General features: G+C 40.2%; 1 protein-coding gene across 4 annotated transcripts in view; it reads right to left on the bottom strand.

Moving 5' to 3' along the window:
* SIDT1 (SID1 transmembrane family member 1) overlaps positions 1-24,199 on the bottom strand; it is a gene marked incomplete at its 5' end in the record, with an annotated part of 91,228 nt that overhangs the window by 30,744 nt on the left and 36,285 nt on the right. For 2 of the 4 annotated variants that reach the window (XM_080918846.1, XM_080918845.1), the window contains 7 exons: positions 493-536; positions 14,433-14,526; positions 15,086-15,157; positions 16,817-16,904; positions 18,826-18,909; positions 19,706-19,807; positions 23,784-23,829. In XM_080918846.1, the coding sequence (XP_080774972.1) occupies positions 493-536; positions 14,433-14,526; positions 15,086-15,157; positions 16,817-16,904; positions 18,826-18,909; positions 19,706-19,807; positions 23,784-23,829 (530 nt within the window). The remainder of the gene's footprint in view (positions 1-492; positions 537-14,432; positions 14,527-15,085; positions 15,158-16,816; positions 16,905-18,825; positions 18,910-19,705; positions 19,808-23,783; positions 23,830-24,199) is intronic. The other 2 variants (XM_080918847.1, XM_080918848.1) reach the window with 2 other exon arrangements.

Raw genomic sequence — 24,199 nt, 5'->3', positions numbered from 1 at the left:
GGTTGAAATCCTTTATGAATTCTCAGAGAGGAGGAACAGGTTAGATGTCTAAGTACTCTGGACTCTCCAATTACTACATGTTTTACTGTGCCTACTAGCCTCAAATAGTTTCACTTTCTACATGCTTAAACAGACACACAAAGCCTTTTTCTCAGTTAGAGGAAAGTGCACTGCACAAGAATCAACAACACATTCTTGTTACTCTTCCCAAGCCTTGGGGTACAAACAGTATCTGTGAACAGCTCCATCTCAGGGCTGAGACAACATCTGAAAAAGACGAATGGTTGCAAATGCTCTGTGAATAATCAAAGGCATCCTGGGCGTTTACAGATCCTTCATGTGGGATCTATATCTCAGTAGATACCAACTCTAAACTTTCTTGCTAGGTCTGCCACCTGTGGAAGGTCAATAGAGGACCAAAGGTACCAAATAGGATGTGGTTGCATCATGCACCACCAATAGGGATTAGGAACTAACCAAGGAATCTCTTACCGTCACTGGAGCCAAAGCTTCCATCAATGGATTTCCTCTGGAACCTGCAAGCAAGCATGCACACAAACATACATGTACACACATGTACAAATTCTCTCATGAGTCAGCATTTCACATTTTCTTCCTTTATACTCTGTTGAAAACTTGTCTTTTAAGACCTTTTAAAATGGCCCTTTGGAGAAATTACTGGTGGGAATTTAAAATGGCATGGCCACGTTGGAAGGCAATTTGCCGATTCCCCAGAGAGCCAAACACAGACTCACCATATATCCAGTAATTTTGTTCTCAGGCATGAACGTTATTTAGTAACATCCATTCATTTTCAGATATAAACTTATATCACAAAAAAGTGTCTTTTAAAGCACACAATTCAATGTGTTATAATATATTCAAAGACTTGTGCATCTGTCACCACGATCTAATTTTAGAACATTGTCATGGCCCCCTCCAAAGAAGCTGTATGTCTGTAGCAATTGCTCTTCTTTCTCTCCTTTCCCCTGGCCCTTGGGAACCACCAATCTACCTTCTGTCTTTATAAATTTATCTCCTCTAGATAGTTTACATAAATGAAACCACAATACACATGAACTTTTTTGACTGGTTTCCTTGATACAGCATCTATTTTCAATGTTGTATTAGTTCACTAATATTTTTATGGCTGAATAATATTCCAGTGTATGTGGATTTTTTATTTGTTTTCCATTAATGGGTACCGTTTATTGTGCCTCTTTGATGTGTACTAAGAACACAGCTGTGACCATTTGTGTTCATGGTCTTCTATAGATCGATCTTCATGTCTCTTGGTATATACCCAGATATGAGCTGCTGCACATGAGGCCACACTATGTTTTAATCTTCCAAACTGCTTTCCACAAAGGCTATAGAACAAGCAATGCTTCACACTTCCACCAGCCAAGTCTGAGGATTCCCATTTTTCTAAAGTCCTTTTAATTCTCATTTTATACTTAATTTTTTTAATTAAGTCTAACCTTTAGAATTTGGCAACTCATTGCAGCTTTGATTTGCATTTTTCTAAGGGTTAATGATGAACATCTGTTCATGTGCCTATTGGCTGCCCATGTATAGTCCCTGGAGAAGTGTCTGTTTATGCCCTTGAAGCATTTTTTTTCTGAAATTATTTATTTTAGTTTATGTGTATGTGTGTTTGTGCATAAGTATTTGCACATGAGTGCACTGCCCCCAAATACCAGAAGAGGGCATCTGATTCCCCAGAAGCTGGAGTTACAGGTGGTTGTGATCCCCCTGAAACTAGTGCAGGGAATCAAACTCAGGTCCTCCGGAAGAGCTGGAATCCTTCTTAACCTCTGAGCCATCTCTCCAGCTTCCTCGTTAGACACTTGTGATTATGTTAGTCCTGTGTTGATAATCTAAGATCCTGTTCACAATCCTATTATCACTGCAAAACTTCTCTTGGCAACACACAGTAACAAATGTCCACAAGTTCTGAGGATTAAGACTGGGCATTCTTTCATGGTCATTATTCTGTAGGACACACTGCCTAACAGCAAGTAGGCCAACCTGTGACCATGTGAAGCTCCCCCCCCCCTTTTTTTTAAGGAAACTGTTCTCTAATTTCATTAGAGATGTTTTACCATTTTCAGCATACATAACCCTAACACTTAATTTTCAAACTATGTTCCTCAGTATTTTATTCCTTTAGATGCTTTTGTAAATGGATTTTTTTAAAAATTTCAGACTGTTCACTGCTAGCATATGGAAATAAAATTGCTTTTGTATTGGATCTGGTACTGTGTAGTCTCATTTTGCTGTGATGAGATTATTCTGAAATGCAAGATTTAGGGGTAATGGCCATGCATCTGTGAACCAAAACCCCTTAACAGAGAGTGCTTTGAAGGGATGAGTTCATGGTTTGTAAATTTTGTCTCAAAGAAGCCATTTTCCCTATGTGTACTGTTTGGCACTGTCAATCAAATTATTACGTAAATTCGTGAGTTTCTATTTGTTTATGTGAGATTGAAGGGAGGGCAGGAAGTACAGCAGGCCGGAAGGGCTCACACTTTAACACACGCTTACTCACTCTCAGATGACCCTTCCCCAAGGTGTAATGCCTATCTTCTGTCAACGGGCTTCTTTTTTCTCTTAGACACCACTTATCCCTGCCCCAGGGCCTTTGCTCTTGCTTCCTGCAAAGTCACTGTCCCTGCTAGATCCTGACACTGCTGGATAGCTGTGCTTCCAAATGGCTGTCTGTCAATCACATCAAACCCAAAGCGGGGTCACTGTAGCCATTCTCAACTTTACTATTGAGTTCATTCCTCCCCGGCTTATGTGCCTGTGTGTTTCTCCCCTTTGTAGTCGAGGTGGTAGGAGAGCGTGTAGACTCTTGCTTTTCAGCCTCCAGGTTAGGATTGGACATGCAGGAGATGCCAGCTAAGTATTTGTTGAGTGACAAAGCATATCGCTAAGGAGAACAGTTAAGATTCAGCCTGACTGTTTCATCCAGAAAAAGACACCGTGGAAGACGTTGTTCTGATCAAATTTGGTGGTGCTAATGGGCAAGTAATTATCTAGGCTTCAAGAATATAAAGCACTTGGCATAATGAGCTTCATCCACACTTGAATTAGGTTGTGAAACCACTACAGTTTTCCATGAGAGAAGTTAAATAATTTCCACAGCTAAGGTGAGGCAGAAAGTATCATCTAGTTAGCAAATTTGAAAAAAATAGCAGATGAGACTTATACTTGGTTGGATGAGATGGTGCACCTTGACAATCAGTCTGGAAACGGGGCTGGCCTCATGACTTGTTCACCTTCCAGTAGATATGGGGGGGGGGACCTCTGAGCCTGTAGCATGGGGCTTGTATTTGTCTGTTTGCTCCCAGGCTAGCCTGTTGGAATATCAGACTAAAAGGCCAGTCTAGGACCTGCCAGCTGGTTACACTTTGTGGTCACATCTAGCTGAGATTTCTGAGATCAGCTGTGATTAACCGAAAAGTCTCTGAACTGTATACACTCAAGAAATGAGTTGATGGTTTGTGTTTTTCTTCTCAAAAAAGCTGTTTTTCTAAATGTACTATTTGGAGATATCAATCAAAATAGAACCATTAGCTGACCCACCTTCTTCTGAGACACCTGAATACTGTATATGTATATGTATGTATATGTGGATGTGTATATATATATATATATATATATATATATATATATATATATATATATATATATATATATATATAGTTATTTTTAAAATAACAACACAGAAATGGATAAAGAATCAAAGATGCTGAGCAGACTTTGGACACTAGTACTGTCCCTATCCCCATAACACCCAGAGGAAGACTGTCACCCAGGTCTTCTAACATGCCCAGGATCACAGCAACATAGGATCCCAGGAACACAGGTATGTTAACAGGCCCAGGATCACAGGGTCCCAGAGGAAGCTCGACTCCCAGGAGATCAGACACACCTAGGAGCACTGGAGCTCTGACACACTCAAGGACATCAGAAGCTTGTTCACATTGGGGTTTCAGTATCTCAGAGGCAGCTTGACTCCCAGGAGCTCTGACACACTCAAGATCCCAGGATCCCAGAATCACAGGATCCCAGAGACACCTGGACTCTGAGCAGTTCTGACACAATCAGGATCTCAAGAAAGACAGGATCCAGCCAGGGACAGCTAGGACAGGAAGCACTAGAGCTAACCAGATGGTGAGAGGCAAGTGCAAGAACATAAGCAACAGAAACAAAGGCTACTATCAGAACCCAGTTCTCCCACTACAGCTAGTCCTGGATATCCCATCACACCTGAAAGGCAAGATTCAGATTTAAAATAATATCTCATAATGATGATAGAGGACATGAGGAAGGACATGAATAACTTCCTTAAAGAAATACAGGAGAACACTACCAAATGGGAGAAGAAAATGAACAAAACTATCCAGGATCTAAAAACAAAAATAAAAACAATGAAGAAATCACAAAGGGAGACAGCTCTAGAGATAGAAAACGTTGGAAAGAGATCAGGAATCATAGATGCAAGCATCACCAATAGAATACAAGAGATAGAAGATATCATAGAAAACATTGATACAACAATCAAAGAAAACACAAAATACAAAAAGCTCCTAACCCAAACCATTCAGGAAATCCAGGATACAATGAGAACACCAAACTTAAAAATAACAGGCATAGAAGTGATCGAAGACTTTCAGCTTGAAGGACCAGTAAATATCTTCAACAAAATTATAAAAAAAAAAAACTTCCCTAACCTAAAGAAAGAGGTGATCATGAACATACAAGAAGCCTACAGAACATCAAATAGATTGGACCAGAAAAAAAATTCTACCTGTCACATAATAGTCAAACACCAAATGGACAAAACAAAGAGAGAATAATAAAAGCAGTAAGGGGGGGGGGGAGGTCAAGTAACATATAAAGGCAGACCTATCAGAATTACACCAGACTTTTCAATTACACTAGCATTTTGCTGCATACAGGAAATGCACCACCTCAGTGACAAAGACAGACACTATCTCAGAGTAAGAGACTGGAAAACAATTTTGCAAGCAGATGTTCTCAAAAAACAAGCTGGAGTAGTCATTCTAATATCGAATAAAATTTACTTTCAACCAAAAGTTATCAAAAATGATAAGGAAGAACACTTCATACTCATCAAAGGAAAAATCTACCAAGATGAACTCTCAATTCTGAACATCTATGCTCCAAATGCAAGAGCACCCACATTCATAAAAGAAACTTTACTAAAGCTCAAAACACACATTGTACCATACAGAATAATAGTGGGAAACTTTAACACCCCATTCTCTTCACTGGACAGATCATGGAAACAGAATATGAACAGAGACACAGTGAAACTAATAGAAGTTATGGACCAAATGGATTTAACAGAAATAGTAGGACATTTCATTCTAAAACAAAAGAATATACCTTCTTCTCAGCACCTCATGGTTCCTTCTCCAAAACAGGCCTCAACAAATACAAGAAGATTGAAATAATCCCATGTATCCTTTCAGAACACCATGGACTAAGGCTAGCCTTCAATATCAATTAAAACGTCAGAAAGTCCACATATGCATGGAAGCTGAAAAACGCTCTACTCAATGATAATTTGGTCAAGGAAGAAATAAAGAAAAAACTCTCTTGGCCTCTCCTGCCCTTGTGCTCTTGCAGCCTTGCTCTCCCATTTCCCTTCCCCCCTCTCTCCCACATGCTCATGGCCGGCCTCTACTCCTCTACTTCTCTTTCTCTGCCTCTACCACCCTCTTAACTCTCCCATGACCTGAATAAACTCTATTCCGTACTAAAAAAAAAAAAAAAAAAAAAAAAAAAAAGAAATAAAGAAAAATATTAAAGCCTATTTAGAATTTAATGAAAATAAAGGCACAACATACCCAAACTTATGGGATACAATGTAAGGACTACTAAGAAGAAAACTCATAGCTCTGAGTGCCTCCAAACAGAAACTGGAGAGAGCATACACTAGCAGCTTGACAGCCCACCTGAAAGCTCTAGAACAAAAATATTCAAATACACCCAAAAGGAGTAAAAGGCAGGAAATAATCAAACTCAGGGCCAAAATTAACCAATTAAAAATAAAAAGAAATATACAAAGAATCAACAAAACCAGGAGCTGGTTGTCTGAAAAAAAAAAATCAACAAGATCCATAAACCCCTAGCCAGAGTAACCAGAGAGCACAGGGAAAGTATCCAAATTAACAAAATCATAAATGAAAAGAGAGACATAACAACAGAAACTGAGGAAATTTAAAAAAACATCAGATCCTACTACAAAAGACTATACTCAACAAAACTGGAAAATTTGAATGAAATAAACAATTTTTTAGACAGATACCAGGTTCTAAAGTTAAATCAGGATCAAATAAACCATCTAAACTGTCCCATAACCCCCAAAAGAAACAGAAGCAGTCATTAAAAATCTCCCAACAAAAAACAAGCAACAATAACAAAAAAACCCAAAAAAACCCCAACAACAACAACTACAACAAAACCAACAGCAACAACAAAAACCAGGACCAAATGGATTTAGTACAGAATTCTATCAGACCTTCAAAGAAGACCTAAAACCAATACTCTTCAAACTATTTCACAAAATAGAAACAGAAGGAACACTACCAACACACTTTCTAAGAAGCCACAATTACGCTTATACCTAAACCACAGAAAGATTCAACAAAGAAAGAGAACTTCAGACCAATCTCCCTTAAGAACATTGATGCAAAAATACTCAGTAAAATTGTCACAAACCAAATCTAAGAATACATCAAATGATCATTCATCATGATCAAGTAGGCTTCATTTCAGGGATGCAGGGATGGTTCAATATACAGAAATACATAAACATAATCCACTATATAATCAAACTCAAAGGGGAAAAAAAACACTCGATCATCTCATTAGATGCTAAGAAAGCATTTGACAAAGTTTAACACCCTTTCATGTTAAAAGTCTTAGAAAGATCAGGAATTAATACCTAAACATAGTAAAAGCAATATACAGCAAACCAGTAGCCAACATCAAACTAAATGGAGAGAAACTTGAAGCAATTTCACTAAAATTAGGAACTAGACAAGGTTGCCCACTCTCCCCCTGCCTATTCAGTAGTACTTGAAGTCTTACCCAGAGCAATTAGTCAACAAAAAGAGCTCAAAAGGATACAAATTGAAAAGGAAGAAGTCAAAATATCACTATTTGCAGATGATAATAATAAAAACAAGTAACCCCAAAATTTCCACCAGAGAACTCTTAAACCTGATAAACAATTTAAGCAAAGTGTCTGAATATAAAATTAACTCAAATCAGTAGCCTTCCTCTACTCAAAGTATAAACAGTCTGAGAAAGAAATTAGGAAATCGACACCCTTCACAATAGTTACAAACAATATAAAATACCTTGGTTGTGACTCTAACCAAGAAAGTTAAAGATCTGTATGACAAGAACTTCAAGTCTCTGAAGAAAAAAATCTCTGAAGGAAGATTTCAGAAGATGGAAAAATCTCCCATGCTCATGGATTGGCAGGATTAATATAGTAAAAATGGCCATCTTGCCAAAAGCAATCTACAGATTCAATGCCATCCCCATAAAAAACTCCAACTCAGTTAGTCATAGAGTTGGAAAGAGCAATTTGAAAATTTATCTGGAATAACAAAAGCCCAGGATAGCAAAAACTATTCTCAACAATAAAAGAACTACTGGGGGAATCACAATACCCAACTTCAAGCTGTGTTACAAAGCAATCTTGATTGAAAAAAAAAAAAAAACCTATACGGTATTGGTACAGAGACAGGCTGGTAGATCAGTGGAATAGAATCGAAGATCCAGAAATGAACCACACACCTATGGTCACTTTATCTTTGACAAAGGAGCTAAAACCATCCAGTGGAAAAAAGACAACATTTTCAAGAAATAGTGCTGGTTCAACTGGCAGTCACCATGCAGAAGAATGCAAATTCATTCATTCTTATCACCTTGTACAAAGCTCAAGTCCAAGTAGATCAAGGACCTCCACATAAAATCTGGAACACTGAATCTAATAGAAGAGAAAGTGGGGAAGAGCCTAGAACACATAGGCACAGGGGATATTTTCCTTAACAGAACACCAATGACTTATGCTCTAAGATCAAGAATCAACAAATGGGATCTCATAAAATTGTAAAGCTTCTATAAGGCAAAGGTCATTGTCAATAGGACAAAATGGCAACCAACAGATTGGGAAAATATCCTTACCAACCCTATATCTGATAGAGGAATAATATCCAACATATACAAAGAACTCAAGATGTTAGACTCCAGAGAATCAAATAACTCTATTTTAAAATGGGGGACAGAGCTAGACAAAGAATTCTCAACTGAAGAATATTAAATGGGTGAGAAGCACCTAAGGAAATGTTCAACTTCATCAGGGAAATGAAAAACAAAACAACCCTGAGATTCTACCTCACACCAGTCAGAATGGCTAAGATCAAAAACTCAGGTGACAGCAGATGGTAGTCACCTGAGGATATGGACAAAGAGGAATACTCCTTCACTTTTGGTGGGATTGAAAGCTGGTACAACTGCTCTGGAAATTAGTCTGTGGTTCCTCAGAAAATTGGAAATAGTTCTACCTAATGACCCAGCTCTACTACTACTGGGCATATACCCAAAAGATGCTCCAACATATAACAAGGGCACATACTCCACTATGTTTATAGTAGCCTTGTTTATAATAGCCACAAGCTGGAAAGAACCCTTATGTCCTTCAAAAGAAAAATGAATACAGAAAATATGGTACATTTACACAATGGAGTACTACTCAGCTATTAAAAACAATGGTTTTATGAAATTCTTAGGCAAATGGATGGAACTAGAAAATATCATCCTAAGTGAGGTAACCCAATCACAAAAGAACACACACGGTATGCACTCACGGATAAGTAGATATTGGCCTAAAAGCTCAGATTACCCAAGATATAATCCACAGACCAGTGGATGCTTCAGTCCTTCTTAAAAGGGGTTAACAAAATATTTACAGGAGGAGATACAGAGACAAAGTTTTGAGCAGAGACTAAAGAAAAGGCCATTTAGCGACTGCCCCACCTGTGGATCTATCCCATATACAGTCACCAAACCAAGACAATATTGTGGATGCCAAGAAGTGCATGCTGACAGGTGCCTTATATAGCTGTCTCCTGAGAGGTTCTGCCAGAACCTAAAAATACAGAGTCGAATGCTCTCAGTCAACCAATGAATTGAGAATGGGGTCCCCAGTGGAGGTGTTAGAAAAAGGACTGAAGGGTTTTCAACCACAGGAAGAAAAATATCAACTAACCAGACCCTTCAGAGTTTCCAGAGACTAAACAACCAATCAAAGAGTACACATGAAGAAACCCATGGCTTCAGTATCATATGTAGCAGAAGATGGCCTTATCAGGCATCAATGAGAGGAGAGGTCCTTGGCCCTGTGAAGGCTCCATACCCCAGTGTAGGGGAATGCCAGGGCAGGGAGCTGGAGGGAGTAGGTGGGTGGGGGGAACACTCTCATAGAGGCAGGGGGGATCAGGGATGGAATAGGGGGATTCCAGAGGGAAATCCAGGAAAGGAAATAACATTTGAAATGTAAGTAAAGAAAATATCAAAAAATAAAAAAATTCAAAGATATATGAGTGACCAGAATTGAATAGTCGGGCTTAATGAATGTTGATAAGAATAAGAGAACACATATCACATATTGAGGGCTCTACTCCAAGCCTGAACATCCATTATAGAGGCTATTAATATATTCATGCTGAGGTAGGATGTAAAAGTGGGAAGGAAATGGTGGTGACAAGAGAGCATGAAGCACTTAGCACCCCAAGACCTGGAGCCATGTCTGTCACAAGTGTTTATTATCACAATCTCATACTGTAGACTAGAAATCTCACATATGTTGATAATAAAATAAAAGAACTCAACAAGCAAACAGCATTAAGCTGAGGGAGCTTTATTTAGTTGTATGGAAAACTTTGTTTCAGTCAGTTCGGTGAAGGAGAAACCCGGCTATTAGCATTTTCCCTTAGTTCAGTCCCCTATTTAGAATGCCAAATGGTTCTATGTCTCTGGGTTTCTATTTCCGTGTACCTATTTTTGGAAAGAGTCTCTGTTTGGGCACTTGACTGGAGCAAAGTCATCGGCTGAAAACTTTCAACAGAGTCAGAGCACGGATTTCAAAAGCTCTGCCCAGCTACAGAATTTACAGCTTTAGAGATGGTGACAAGCCTCTAAACCTCAGTCCAGTTTTTGTCTCTTTGGGTGTGGATGGGGCCTATTAGCTGACTAAAGAAAAGTCATTCTGCTTTCTGAACCTAAAACATAGGAAGGAAACGTCTGGCTAAGGAGCTGAAGACTCTTTACTGCAACATTGAAGCTCGTCTAGGGCAAAATGGGAAACTTTTTGGCTCCCGGACAACCATAAGCTTGCTCAGATGTATGCTGATAAACACTTTGTTGGCCCAGGACTGTCCTTTCTCACAGGCCTCTACTGTAACAGGACCCCAGACCTTAGCACAACTGACTAATGATGGATGTGCCATTCAGGCTGCAAAGGTCAGTATTTAGACAGCCCCACCTGCCAAGATGAGAATATCTGGTCCATCAAAGTCCATACAGTTCTGGGAAAGTCTCAAAATATATTCACCTTGCATTTTAGCTTCTGTAGTCCTGCTTCTGGTCTTATTAAATGAAGTGTGTCAGTCCAGAACATCGTAGTTTAAAAGCTCATCCTGAGAAAGGCTCAGTACTACACTGGGATCTGGAACACCCAGTGTAGTTGCTGGCTAATAAAGACTTTCTATTGGCTTGAACGCATGTGTGATCGGACTTCTCTGGTGGATTCCCTACACCCAAAACTATCACTCAAGACTCACATTGACCAAGCCTGTTGAAGGCTTTAGGCTCTAGAGCAGGACTGTTTGAGTTCAAGTCCTAGCTCCTTTAAGTATTGGGTGTAAATCCTTGATCAATTTGCTTAACCTCTCTGTGCTTCAATTTTCTTAATCTTCCTCTTAGCAACAACCACAGCATCTCAATAATTGTGGCTCAGGGCATCAGAAGAGACAATCCCTGAGGGCTCAGCACACTGTCAGGCACTACCAGGCACGTAACTATATGTAACACATAAATAACTGTAATTTGTTATAGCAAGCTGGTAGTCCTTCATGTGTATACTTTCCTGATACTTCTTCATATATATTTACTTTCCAGGTATTCTATTTGCCTGTATCCTAAGCCTTTGTTTTTAAGACTTTTTTTTTTAAAGTCAGGATCTTGTGTAGCTAATTAAGCCTTGCTATGTAGCCAAGGATGAATGACTTTGAACTCCCTGTCCTCCTGGCTCCAACTCTTGAGTACTGAGCACTGGGGCACCCCCATGTCAAGCCCTGTTTTTCACCTCATATTTTAAAATAATTTTAAATTTACAGAGATGTTTCAAGGATGAATAGAGAAATAGAATCGAATGTGGAATATCTATCCATACATTCTTTACCTTGATCCACTTGTCAGCATCTCTGTCTGTCTGTCTTTCTCCCCTTTCTGCTATCCCTTCCTCCCTCTTTCCATCTTCTATTCTCTCCCTGCTTCCTTCTGTCACCTTCCTTCTTTCCTTCCTTCCTTCCTTCCTTCCTTCCCTCCCTCCTTCTTTCCTTCCTCTCTCTCCTTTCTTTTTTGCTTTCTTCTCAGAATGGATCTCACCCAGTAGCCTAGACTTCCAGGAATTCACAAGCCTCTTGTCTGTCACCGCAGTGTCTGCACCAATAACCCTGGCCTTACTTCTGTTCCTCTGATCTCCTTTCCCAAATGCACAGTACATATTCGTCTACATATATGTTAATTTACAGCACAGGTGTATGTACATGTACGCTAATTTATAGCATGCACTCATCTATACTTATGTAAACAAACTTTTTCTTCTGCCATTTGAGCATCATTTGAAGTTGTTACAGATTTTACCCTCAATATTTCTAGAGTGAAAAAAAATTCTTCAAATTTAATGCTAGCACGCACATTCATTTAATGTGTTCCTGGGGGTCAAACCTATGGCTTCATATATGCTAGGCAAGTGCTCTGTCACTGAGCTGTATCTCAGCCCTCTGTTTATTTCTGTTCTGAGGCAGTCTCTCTAAGTTGCCCAGGCGGGACTTGAGTCACTGTAGCTCAGGCTAACACTGAATTGGACAGACAAGTTTTTCACCCAGAGTAGCTAAGATTTCAGATGGTTTTGTCTATTGTTTGTCTTCTGACTTCAAACTTCAGCTGGCCTAAAACTGTCCTTTATGGTATGTATATTTTTTTTCTTTTAGTGCAAGATCCAACTTGAAATCACACAAATTGTCTTCAGTTTCACATCTAACATCTCCTGTAACTTTTGCCTCCTTTTTGACACATTTTGTGTGTGATGCTTTAACATGGTTAGATTCAAAATATACGTTTGTAGGAGCTACAGAGAGTAAGGCTGGACCTCTCTACAGGTGCTGTCATATCTGGAGGCACACACGGCTCACCTTCCCCCAACGGTCTATTCTAAATCAAAGATCAGTGTGTTTTATTTCTCTGCTACATATTCATTATTTTTCTCTCTTGACTTGGTAATTTATGTAGCTACACTTTTAGGACACACAAACACCCTGTTCCTTGTCAGAATTCCCTCCTCAACTTAGCAGTCATTGATGACTGCTTTTCTTTGCATTAAAGCTAAGATCTGGCCCATGCTGGATAACTGGTCTACTACTGAGCTACATCCACAGACTTCTTTTTCCATCTTAGAGATGGGGTTTCTCTGTGTAGGCCCCTGGCTGTCCTGGAACTTACTCTGTCGACTAGGCTGGCCTCAAACTCACTGAGATTCATCTCCCTCTGCCTCCCAAGTGCTGGGATTAAAGACATGTGCCACCATTGCCTGGAGACTCTGTAGTTCAGGCAGACCTTGAAGTTTTGATCTGTTCCCTCAGCCCGAAGTAGCTAGCTGTGAGTACAGAGTTTGTTCTACTGAGCACTCTTAACCTGAGCTAGTGTTAGCTGTGTTGTTTACAAATGATTTTCCAATTTCAGCACTTCCTCTGTGTTTATCAGTTAGCTCTTGGTCTGCTATGGGGAGTTATACTCACTGTAATGTGTTACTAGGAGTGTTTTATCCTGATAAGCAGCTGTTGTTCTAAATTTGATGGATTCACCGGAGATATGTATTTGTGGGCATTTAGAGCTTTCCTCTCTCTCTCTCTCTCTCTCTCTCTCTCTCTCTCTCTCTCTCTATATATATATATATATATATATATATATATATATATATATATATAAAAATTTGTGTGTGTATCTTTATATATTTCCATTTTCCAAATGGCCTAATACACCCAGACTTGGACAGTAATGAATTAGTTTTTATTTTATTTTTTTTTTTAGTTGTGCTGAGGCTCAGGCCCTTGGTTTTCTGGGACAAGGTCTCTACACTGTAGCTCAGGCTGGCATTGGTAGTTCTCATAGACTCTAAACTGTTGGGATTACAGGCATGCCCCAGGTGGGGAGCGGGAGGTTTTGAAGGCAGCATCTGAACTTTTATAAGAGTGTAGGAAAGAGTTGTTTCCTGAGGGAGAGATGAGCCTTTGCTGCGCCAAGGAGGCAACAAAGAGCGTTTCTCATGGTTGGTGTGTGGCTAGTGTGTGGTTTGCCCAGTGACCTCACAGCTCTCTGCTCTCTTTGATTTTTTTTCCTCATGTTTAAAACAAGAGGGGGGAAAACTCCATTTGTTTACTGTAAGCTTCCCACCATCCTTTTGTAGATGTTTTGCAGAAAAGCATAACAAAATCAGAATTCTCAAAGATCATCCTCCCCCCCACCCCCTGCGCAGAGAGTGTTATAAAATTTTATTTATTTGTTTATGTTGAAAACCACGGGTATGTGTGGGGGAATGCTCCAAATTCTTAGGCAGGGGTATTTCTTTGCTCAAATTACAGCGTGGTTGCCTCTCCCTGCCCCCATAAAGAAACATTTTACTGGGAAATTGGTGCACCTGGTAATATGTATCTAAGTAAGATTTATTTTAGGCATTCAATTTACTTTTTTGGCAGAATGCTTCCGTTTGTTCCCAGACTCCATGCTGGAAAAAGCTGACGATTCCCTTCTGTCTGCGGGATTTACAGCGAATATTCTCAGGTATAAACACAGACAGGTTGCCTTACTGTTGTGGTTTCACAATGAAAACTCTACCAGCATGTTACGTGGGACATTGACTTCAGGTCTGCAAGCGAGCCAAACGTTCTTTCATTCCACAGAAGAGAAACCTTCAGCACAGGTACAGGAGGGCAAACAGCTTGCCCACGACCGCACTTAGTGGCCAGTCAGTGTGTTCCAAAGCCGATGTTCTGAGCATCACAGAGAGAGGCAAAGGGGACGAGAACCTGTGGACCTACCTCACATGATGTACAAGCACGAGGAGCAGGCATCCCAAGTAGAAGGAGAAGAAAACAAATACGCTGAAAAGACTAGATTTTACATACACAGATTCTGGGGAGAGAGAAACAGCTTTTTGGTCAGCTTGTCCCTTGGGAAGAGGAAGACTGTGTTGGGGACAGCACCACTTAAAGGATTGACCTCCACCATGCCCACTCTTACATCCGAATAAAATGTCACTGGAGCTGAGAACTGTGGGAGGCCACTAGGATTCTACAAGTGGCTTCATAGTGGTGACTGCCCATGGAAGTGGGGGAAAGGCTGCTGGATACAACTCTAGAAGTGAATCCCTCCCTCCCCTCCTTGCCTCCATCCCTCCTTTCCATTATTCCTCCTCCCCTCCCCTCTGCTTTCTCCTCCCTCTTTCTTCTCTCTAGTTCTCCTTCTTTATTCCCTCCACCCCCGCTTCTGTGCTGTTGGGCCTCATACAAGTTAGGCGAGCACTCTGCCACCAAAATGCACTTCAGCCCTTCTTTCTCTTCAAGAAGATCTAGTCCTATCTGTAAGTTAAAGATACCTTAATATTCTTATGATGGCTCCCCTTGAGAGGGAAACATTAGCATTTAAGGACATGACAGGACTTTCTCCACCACACTCCAGAGCCAAAACCAACCTTTGATGGATGGGACAATGGTCACTTTCAGGTTCTTTGATCTTTGTAGATTCCAGGTTTGGTTTTCATTTTCTGGTTAAAGAAAAAAAGAAAACAGAAACAAAAACAAAACAATAATAAAAACAAAAACAAACAAAAAACAAACAAACAAACAAAAACCCCAAAGCAACAACATACAAACCAACAAGGCACAGAACACAATGGGTCAGATATTAGACTCTCATCCTCCATTCTGAACAGATTATTATACAATGTATTACACAGAGTCCACTCTGACCGATGGACAAGAACTGAAGGAGGATCCAACATCTAATGCCAGATGTCCCTCTGCTGAAGACTCTCAGATTGGCCTTTGCTTGGGTGCATTTCGGCAGCACCAACTGACATAAATGAAGTGGAACAACAGGCTTCCTTCTCCACTGTGAAAGACTTGACCGTCCTCTGGATGCCCACAGACATCTCAAGAAAATGCACCCAAACCAGCCAATTACATTCTTCTTAGCTTGCATTTAGCCAGCAAAAATGTTTTTCTTTACACAGTCATCCAAGGCCCTGGAGTTTATTCAGGAACATTAGACAACACTGGTATGCCTATAGAGCTACGTAATCAAGAGATTAAGTACACACAGGCAGAAATGTCACCTGACACCGAGGGAGACATAATACACTCAACAGAAAACACCCTCTGTGTGGGTGACATATGGCCCATTAGCAGGGGGTCTGTGTTCTCAATTAACAGTCTACTCTCTGGGCAACTTAACTATTTGCCTTTGCAACAGAGCTTATATAACCCCTTGTTGTCGGGATAAATCATCACACTTGGCTTTCTTATTGTCTTGCAAAGTACAATTTTGGCAATTGGGATAAAACTAGATTTTCTTGTACATCCTTGTAGAAGGGCAGACTGCTGATGCATATAGAAAATGGACTTTTAAAATGTTTATTTCACTTATTCTCTCTCTCTCTCTCTCTCTCTCTCTCTCTCTCTCTCTCTCTCTCTCTCTCTCTGTTGTTTATGGAGAATAACTTGCTGGAGCTGAGTTTCCCTTTCTCCACATAGAATCCAGGGATGGACTTTAGGTCAGCTGTCTTGGCAGTAAGCACCATTCCTGGCCTGGACAACAGACCTTTTTGCATTTATATCGCAGAAGCAAATGAAATGCCTACTAAGTGACCTCACTTTATATGGACTAGTATCAAACTTTTTAAAATGTTGAAAAGCTGTACAAAATTATTCCAATCGTCATTCTAGCGCTGAGGGGATAGGAGCTCATGCACCTCTACTGAGGAGCTATTGGCAGTTGATGGCTTCTGTGTACGGGAAAAAGTGTGGCCCCTGACAGACTCCAGTGGATGACCCTTCTCCCAGGAATAAAGTCATTACAAACTGGACTCTATGTGTTATCTAACAAAATACATATTAAAGAGGACGAGACATTGGGAGGAAGTGGGGAGGTGATGGGTGGATCTGAGAAGAGTTAGTAGTAGAAGTGGAGGTTGAATATATTGTATAAAACACTCAAGGAGTTAAAGTACTATATTAGAAAGCTGAAGGTACTAAGGGACATTTTATAATAGCAATACTACTATTAGATGTGGAATTTATTTTATTTTTTATCCAAATGTCTCTAGTGCCTTGTCAAGTTGCTGCTGTGAGGTCCTCAGTGAGAACTAGAGATGAGCTTTTGGCCTCCTTTCCTTCCCTCCCAAGTATCCCTCAGCACCTCTTACCCTGGATGGAGAATGATCCGCCACATGCATAATCTTCAGGTTTTATCACAAACACCACAAAGAACTGCTCATCTGGAAAATCCTTCTTCTGTGTAAGACATAACAACCTCATGATTCACAGAGAAGAAAGACAGCCAGGAAAAGACAATCCAGGGGGGTGAGGGGCAGTAAGGAAAAGGAAGAAAAGGACAGGTCTCCCCCATTCTCTAAGTCTCCAGAAAGAGCTCCCACATTCTCACACTCTGCTCCAGATCATCCAAAAGCATTACTTTATCCAAAAAATGAATATAAGTGTATACACGGAGAATTTAAAAATCTGTGCCCACATGAGGACTTAGTACTGTAATAAACATAATAAACAGCAACACCAACAGACTAGATAATCAAATGGCATCTGTATATTCATGTAGACACACAGACACACACACACACACACACACACACACACACACACACACACACACTAGAGATGGTCTTGCTATGTAACGCAGGTTGACCTTGAACTCTTGCTCCTCCTGCCTCAGCATCCTGTATGCTGGCATTACAGGCACACTTCCAGGAATGTATCAGTTTTATTTTAAAATCTAATGAAAAGTGACTTGTCTAAAATCATGCAGTAAATAGTTAAAGAAATAGTGCAGGCCTGGGGTTGTTAGGACTGTGCTGTGGCTCTAGCTTTGATTTCTCTACCTGTGCTGTTTCAGTCCTGACTCATGAATTCATCCCCATTTGTGAAAGTGGGGGTGACAAGATAATTGAACATTGTATATAGTTCTTTAGCTCAGGCAATTTTGCCATGTTCAAATTTCTGGTATTGTGTTTAGTTCACGGAGAAAATGTCTAAAACCCAAAGCACACATCCAGAAAAAGAATAGCAATTTACTGCCAAATACACTGAAGGTAGCTAGACTCTAGGTGTGGCTATGCTTTGCTTTTCATTAACCTGGGAAGAGAGATGATCAACTGATAAAGTGTCTTCTTAAGATGGGTCTATAGGCAAGTCTGTGGAGCATCCTCTTGATTAATGATTGATATGGGAGGACCCAGCCCCCTGTGGATAGTGTCCTGGGCAGATGGTTCTGGGTTGTATCAAAAAGCCAGCTGAATGAACCAGAGAAAGAAAGCCAGTAAGGAGCATTAGTCCTTCCATGACTTCTGTTTCATTTCCTGCCTCCAGGTTCCTGCTTTGACTTCCTGCTCTTGCTTTCCTGAATGATGAACATTGACATAAAAGTCTAAGCCAAATAAACCATTTCCTCCCCAAGTTGCTTTTTGTCATGATGTTTTTCTAATATGGCACTAGAAAGCAAATTAACACCTGCTCTGTTGTTTGTTTGTTTTGTCCTTTTTTTTTTAATTTGGGGGATCACATCATTCTGATATGCTACATTAGAAACAATCGTGAATGGCAAGACATGTAGGGTATTAAATCCTTGATGCTCAAAATTTCTTTCTTAAGTACCAACCTAGCGACTGGGATAGACTGTCCCTTGGAATTTGCTATAAAACACTACCGAAGTATCAGTTTGGTTACAAATATCAAAAGGTCAAAATGCTCCCCAAATAGGGCCCATATATGCCTTTGGATCTGTTACTCTGTCTAGAGTTCAAAGTCTAACTTTTGGTGAGTGTTACTGGCAGAAATTATTATTAATAATTTCAATTGCTTTAAATGGCTGTAATAAACTTTACCCTAAATTGCCACACCTCACTGAATAAATTGGAACCATCTGGTCTTATCCCTATAAGCAGTCTGTCAGAGTTATTTCCTACCTCATTGTAGAGTCCCAAGAAGCCCCAAGGGGATAGAAGAACACCTGGAAGGGTAGTGTTGCCTACCACCACCCAGGCACTGACTGTAGACAGAGCACTATGCATTTGTAAACAGAAATTTACAGAAAGAAAAGAGATCCAAGGTATACAATGAACAGGTTTCTCCTTTGGTCTAGGAGGCAAGTAGCTATCAGTTAGACCCCATGACTGATGGGACCTCAGAAGCAATGTCTCACCTGCAGTGTGATGGCGGCTTGCTTGGTCATGGACTGATAGACACCATTGAATTCCACATTGTGGTCCAGATCATACACCGGACACTAAAGCACACAAGAGACAGAAGAGAGGGGATCGGCAGTGTCACCCAGTGTTCTTCCACGGGTAGGTGTCAGCGCTCTGCCGCCAGGGGAATCTTATTAATCTAGACACCATGGGAACTTTTCTGCAGAACAGTCATGAAATGGTCCTCTTAAGACATGGGCTTTCATGGCAGGGTGGCACACATCTTTAATCTCAGCACTCTGGAGACAGAGGCAGGCAGATCTTTGAGTTTGAGGCCAGCCTGGTCTATGGAGTGAGTTCCAGGACAGCCAGGGCTACACAGAGAAACCCTGTTGCAAAACAAACAAACAAACAAACAAACAAAAACCAAAACAAAACTCCCTTGGACTTTGACCTAAAATGTCAGAGTCACTCTATATTCAAGAGAACTATAAAAAGGTTGCTTTAAAGCACATAACACCCTCCCCCCTTTTTTTTGGTTAATGTTTTATAATACAAAAAGGATCTGATGTTACAATAACAATCTAAAACCAAAACCGGTGGTAGGTTTTTATTTTTCTCATTGAACTCAAAACTGGGCTTCTTTGTTGTTTGTTATGGCCCATTCTCTTTTGCCTTCTTCTTCTTCATTGTTTTAAATCAATGAGAAACCAGCTACTGTTTATCCCTCATCAGCGTCGACAAACACGGATTGCCCACTCAGGTACGTGGGCATCATCTTGTATGTTGGCATTTGGGAGAGATGAATGATAAAAGGATGACACAAGTCCCCAGCTCATCTATTCTGGGACATTGTAATCTTACATGCTAGGGGACTGACATGACATAGCTCACCATGACGTTCTGAACAGAGACAACTGAACACGGATAAGCCTTCTCAGATACCACTTTAATGATAACGGAGTCCACGTCTTCAGGAAATTTGTATAGAAAATACTGAGAACAAGAAGAAGAGAGACATGATGTATTAATCTTAGGAAATGTTAGAAGAAACTCAAACCATCATCCCACCTGCATGGGGCTGTGTTCTCTACCACTGAGTGTGAGTTTCCAATGCAGAGCTCAGTGACTGGCCACTGTTTGAGGCATCTGCTCATCTTTTACATACTGAGCAATGAGCTGGTCCCCATCGGGAGCTGAGCCAGACATGAGGAAGAGAGCAGCAAAGGTGGGTAGCCATTTACACAAGGCTGCCTGCCTTTCCATCTTATGATATGGACAGTTCTTAACAACCCGCTTATACTGGGCTTCATCCCACTTTCTACTTAGGCACCCTGTTGCCAGTCTCTTTGGAAGTCAGAGAAACACAGGCTGTAAGGTCAGACAACAGTTCTTAGTGGTACTTGTGAAATATGAAACCACACCTTGCATAGCAGATGTTCCTGTTCCTCAAGAAATTCGACCTTGTCAGAATTAGCTTTCTGTCAGCCTTTCCTAAACCTTTGCCTGACTGAGATATTCTTCAGAATATACCTACATCAAAAGATTAAGCTTGACATTGAGCCTTTAAAATATGTTCATGACTTTGGGTAAATGTATTTTTCAAGTATCAGTAGATCCCCAGCCGTGTGTGTGTGTGTGTGTGTGTGTGTGTGTGTGTGTGTGTGTGTGTGTGTGTGCGCGCATGCGTGTGACATGTGGGGTGCCCCACTACAACCAGAAGACAGGCTATGTGCATTCATGAGCCACCCAAGGAGGGTGCTGGCGACCACACCCCAGTCTTTTGCAGGAGCAATGTGTACTCTTAACCTCTGAGCCATCTCTCCTAACTCACAAGCAGCATTGCTAGCACTATGTACCTGAGGTAGATATTGTTCACTATTTACCTCAGTTACAAATCCATTGGAAAAACACATTAACATTTTAAACACATTTAGAAAATGGGGAAATATGTGTGTGGAGAATTCAGTCCAATAATTTCAAGTATGGCAATGTTATGAAGAAACATCAAATTTGTGATTAAGGTTTTGTGGAAACCTTCCCAAACAGTTCTGGTATCTTACAGACTTAGTAAATATATCACTTTTAAAAAGAGATAAGAAAGTCAGAATTTAATTATGTATTGTAAAATGTCTTTTACTAATGCTGTTTTGTGAACTAATTTGATATAAATAGAATGTTAAAATTTTAAAAATGCCATTCAGATTCCTGCTTACAAATCTTTCTATGCCGTGTATGACTGTATTTTGGAGCATGATTTAAATACAAATAGGGTTATTCCAAGAAGCTTAGATGTCCTAGGATGGACTCAGAACAGCCATATTTTATAACTCAAGAGTATTACTGTGAGCAATGAATACATATTACTAGCTGTTTTTTGTAAACTGCCAAAATTTTTGGACTCTTATAAATATGTCAAACTATTATCAGCCTATTTATCTCTAAGTTACTACAAAGTCCAAAGGAATGTTATTGACCCCTGACTCCAAATATGTTTTAATTAGTAAGAAAAATTCAGTTTTTATTTTATGTGTATGTTTTGTTTGCATCTATGTCTGTGTACCCACATGTATACAGTGCCCCAGGAGATCAGAAGAAATCACTATATTTCCTAGAATTAGAATCAGATGCTGCTATGAACCACTGTGTGGGTACCAGGAACCAAATTCAGGTCATCTACAAGAGCAACAAAGCACCCTTAATTGCTGACCCACCTATCTAGGTCTCCTAAATATCACTTGGATTTAAATGGCCACTATTAAGAAGAGCAAATTGGGGCTAGAGAGATGGCTCAGAGGTTAAGAACACTGACTATTCTTCCAGAGGTCCTGAATTCAGTTCCCAGCAACCACATGGTGGCTCACAACCATCTGTAATGGAATCTGATGTCCTCTTCTGGTGTGTCTGAAGACAGCAAAAGTATACTCGCATACATAAAATAAATAAGTCTTTAAAAAATTAATTATAAAAAAGAAAAAAAAAGAGAGAAACAAATTGTGCCCTGCTGCCTTTTTTTTTTTTTTTTTTTGCCATTGGAATATAGGACAACTTTCACAGAAAGGAATGTTAAATCTTATGTTGAAGACCAGTTTTTTGTGTGGCTCAGCCGGTAGAGCACTTGTGTAGCATGTGCAAAGTCCAGAGTTCAATCCCCAGAACTACAAACAAAAGTGGGCGTTCATTTACACAGGTTTGGGAGCACTACTCTATCTGTTCCCAACATGACAATGACATCATGTGGGCCATTTGAAATCGCCATTGTAGAGGAAAAAAAGGCCTTGGAGACACAGATAATCACCAGAGTGAAGAAGTTGCAGGGAAAATTCTCTACACCTAACACCCCACCGTTCAAAGTCCCCAAATTCCCATTCTTCTTCCTACCTGTGCCTGACAAATAGAGATAAGGAGAACAATGTTCCAGCAGCCTACCCTGCTTGGAAGGAACATCCTTGAGTAAATAATTCTTAGAAAAACCATAGAATGTACTGACTAATAGTCACCTGACCCTCTGGTCCCAGATAGAGTTCAAATGCCTGTCACATGCTTGCTAGCCAATAGATTCAAAGGCCAATACACTTAGCCAATAAGTTTAAACTGTAACCTTGCTAATGTAACCTGTACCCCTAAAAAGTATAAAATCTGCTGGTAACATCTTTTCAGGGTTGCCTCTACTCTGGATGTAGGCCACCTCATTGCACTGGACTAATAAACCTCTTGATTTTTACATCAATCTCCGATCTCTTGTCTCATTCATGGGAGCCTCAAATAGATAAGACTCAGTTTAGGTCTTACAAGAGAAACCAGGGAAGCTAAACACAGGGCTCACTTCTTCAATGGGGGTGTACAGCTGCTCTTTCTGCAATGCCAAGGATAATAGGGTTTTACAACCTGGTGGCCTGTTGCTGTCTGAGGAGACAGGCTCTGCCCATATCTTCCAGAATTTTTGTTTCTGTTTGTCCCAGACCCTTTCCCCTAAATCATGAACGTGGTTTTCAGGTTGTAAAACCAATCCATCATGAATGTTGTGAAACCTAAGTAATTTCTATGATATCTTAGGGCTAGGCCAATGCTGACACCCACAGCTTTTATGTTTACTTCAGTCAAAGTCCCTAGACCTTAAATCTTGGGCACTATCTCTGAGTCAAAAGTACCCATTCTTGTGAAGGTGGCCAGATGTGCTTTGTAAAGAATCTCAATGTAAATATACCTTAAACTGTTGTGTACTTGGGACTAAGTTGTTACCTGAATACCTTTCTCTAAGACTGTGCTATGCTTGAATACAGCTAAAGTAAAATGATTGATGTTCCAGTCTCCTGCAACACCAGACTCTAGAAGCCCTACTCCAGCATCCGTTCCAAGAACCCGTTTTTGAACTTGTTACAGTATAGATTCTTTCAGAAACCACAAAAGAAAAAAAAGGGTAGTTAGAAATGTCATCAGAAAAACAAACTCAAAAAAAATTCATGTATTTGTTCTGCTTGAGGTATTTTTTTTTTAATTGAGGAACACATAAAAATAGCTAACTATTTTTGCTGATGGGACACAAATCCAGTCTGCCAGTATTGCGACAGGAATGGGAATCTGTCTTGTTTTTGTATTTTTAGCACAGCCATTATGAATGTTTGCTGTCCTTCCACACTCTGTCTCCCCACCCATCTCAATTGCCAAGTCTATAATCCCCAGTTTCTGCTTATCTTCTCCTTATCCTTCCCACAGTGCTTAGTACCAACCACCCAACATCTTTTGTGACATATCAGACATGGGACTTTACTCAATGATGTATGCACCTAGGAACACTAGCATGTTTCCCATTTCGTTCTGATAAAGGTGGTAAGATTAAATGCTGTGTCCACGATCCCAAAGGCAAGCTCCAGGACGATAACACTTACTGAGTTCACTCACCCTGTCCCATGGTTTCTGTGTGCAACACCAGCAGCTGGGCTCTTGTTAACTATGGGAGCTCTTTACTTACCTGAGGTTGAGAGGGGCTGGCAGTGAAGTAGAAGGCAACATTCGTCCTGAGAAATATGAAGTAAATGTGAGAAAAAAGGACGAGTTGGCAAGCAAGAACTAGGTACTTAAAGGAGAACCTCCTTAACCTGAATGCCCAGTGCCTTACTCTTTTTGAAAATCATTTGGTTCTGAAATCTGATAAACTTCTAGGAGACTTTGTGTTTCCAGCAATAAAGTATCATGAAATTGGGGAAGAAGATTGTTTTTGCATCTTTAAATATCTCTTAGGTCATTATGATTGTCTTTGCCTTTGGACTCTCTTAAGCTATTCCAATCAAGTAATATAACCAATCAAGCTTGATCATGAGAAGTGGGTAGCAAAAGAGGAAATGTAGGTGTGAGTCCTTTTAAGTAATGTAGGTGCCACTCCACAAT

This window comes from Micromys minutus (assembly GCF_963924665.1).
Source record: "Micromys minutus genome assembly, chromosome: 7".
Lineage (NCBI taxonomy): Eukaryota > Metazoa > Chordata > Mammalia > Rodentia > Muridae > Micromys > Micromys minutus.
The sequence above is the reverse complement of the archived record's forward strand: the minus strand, read 5'-3'. Positions and strand labels throughout refer to the sequence as shown.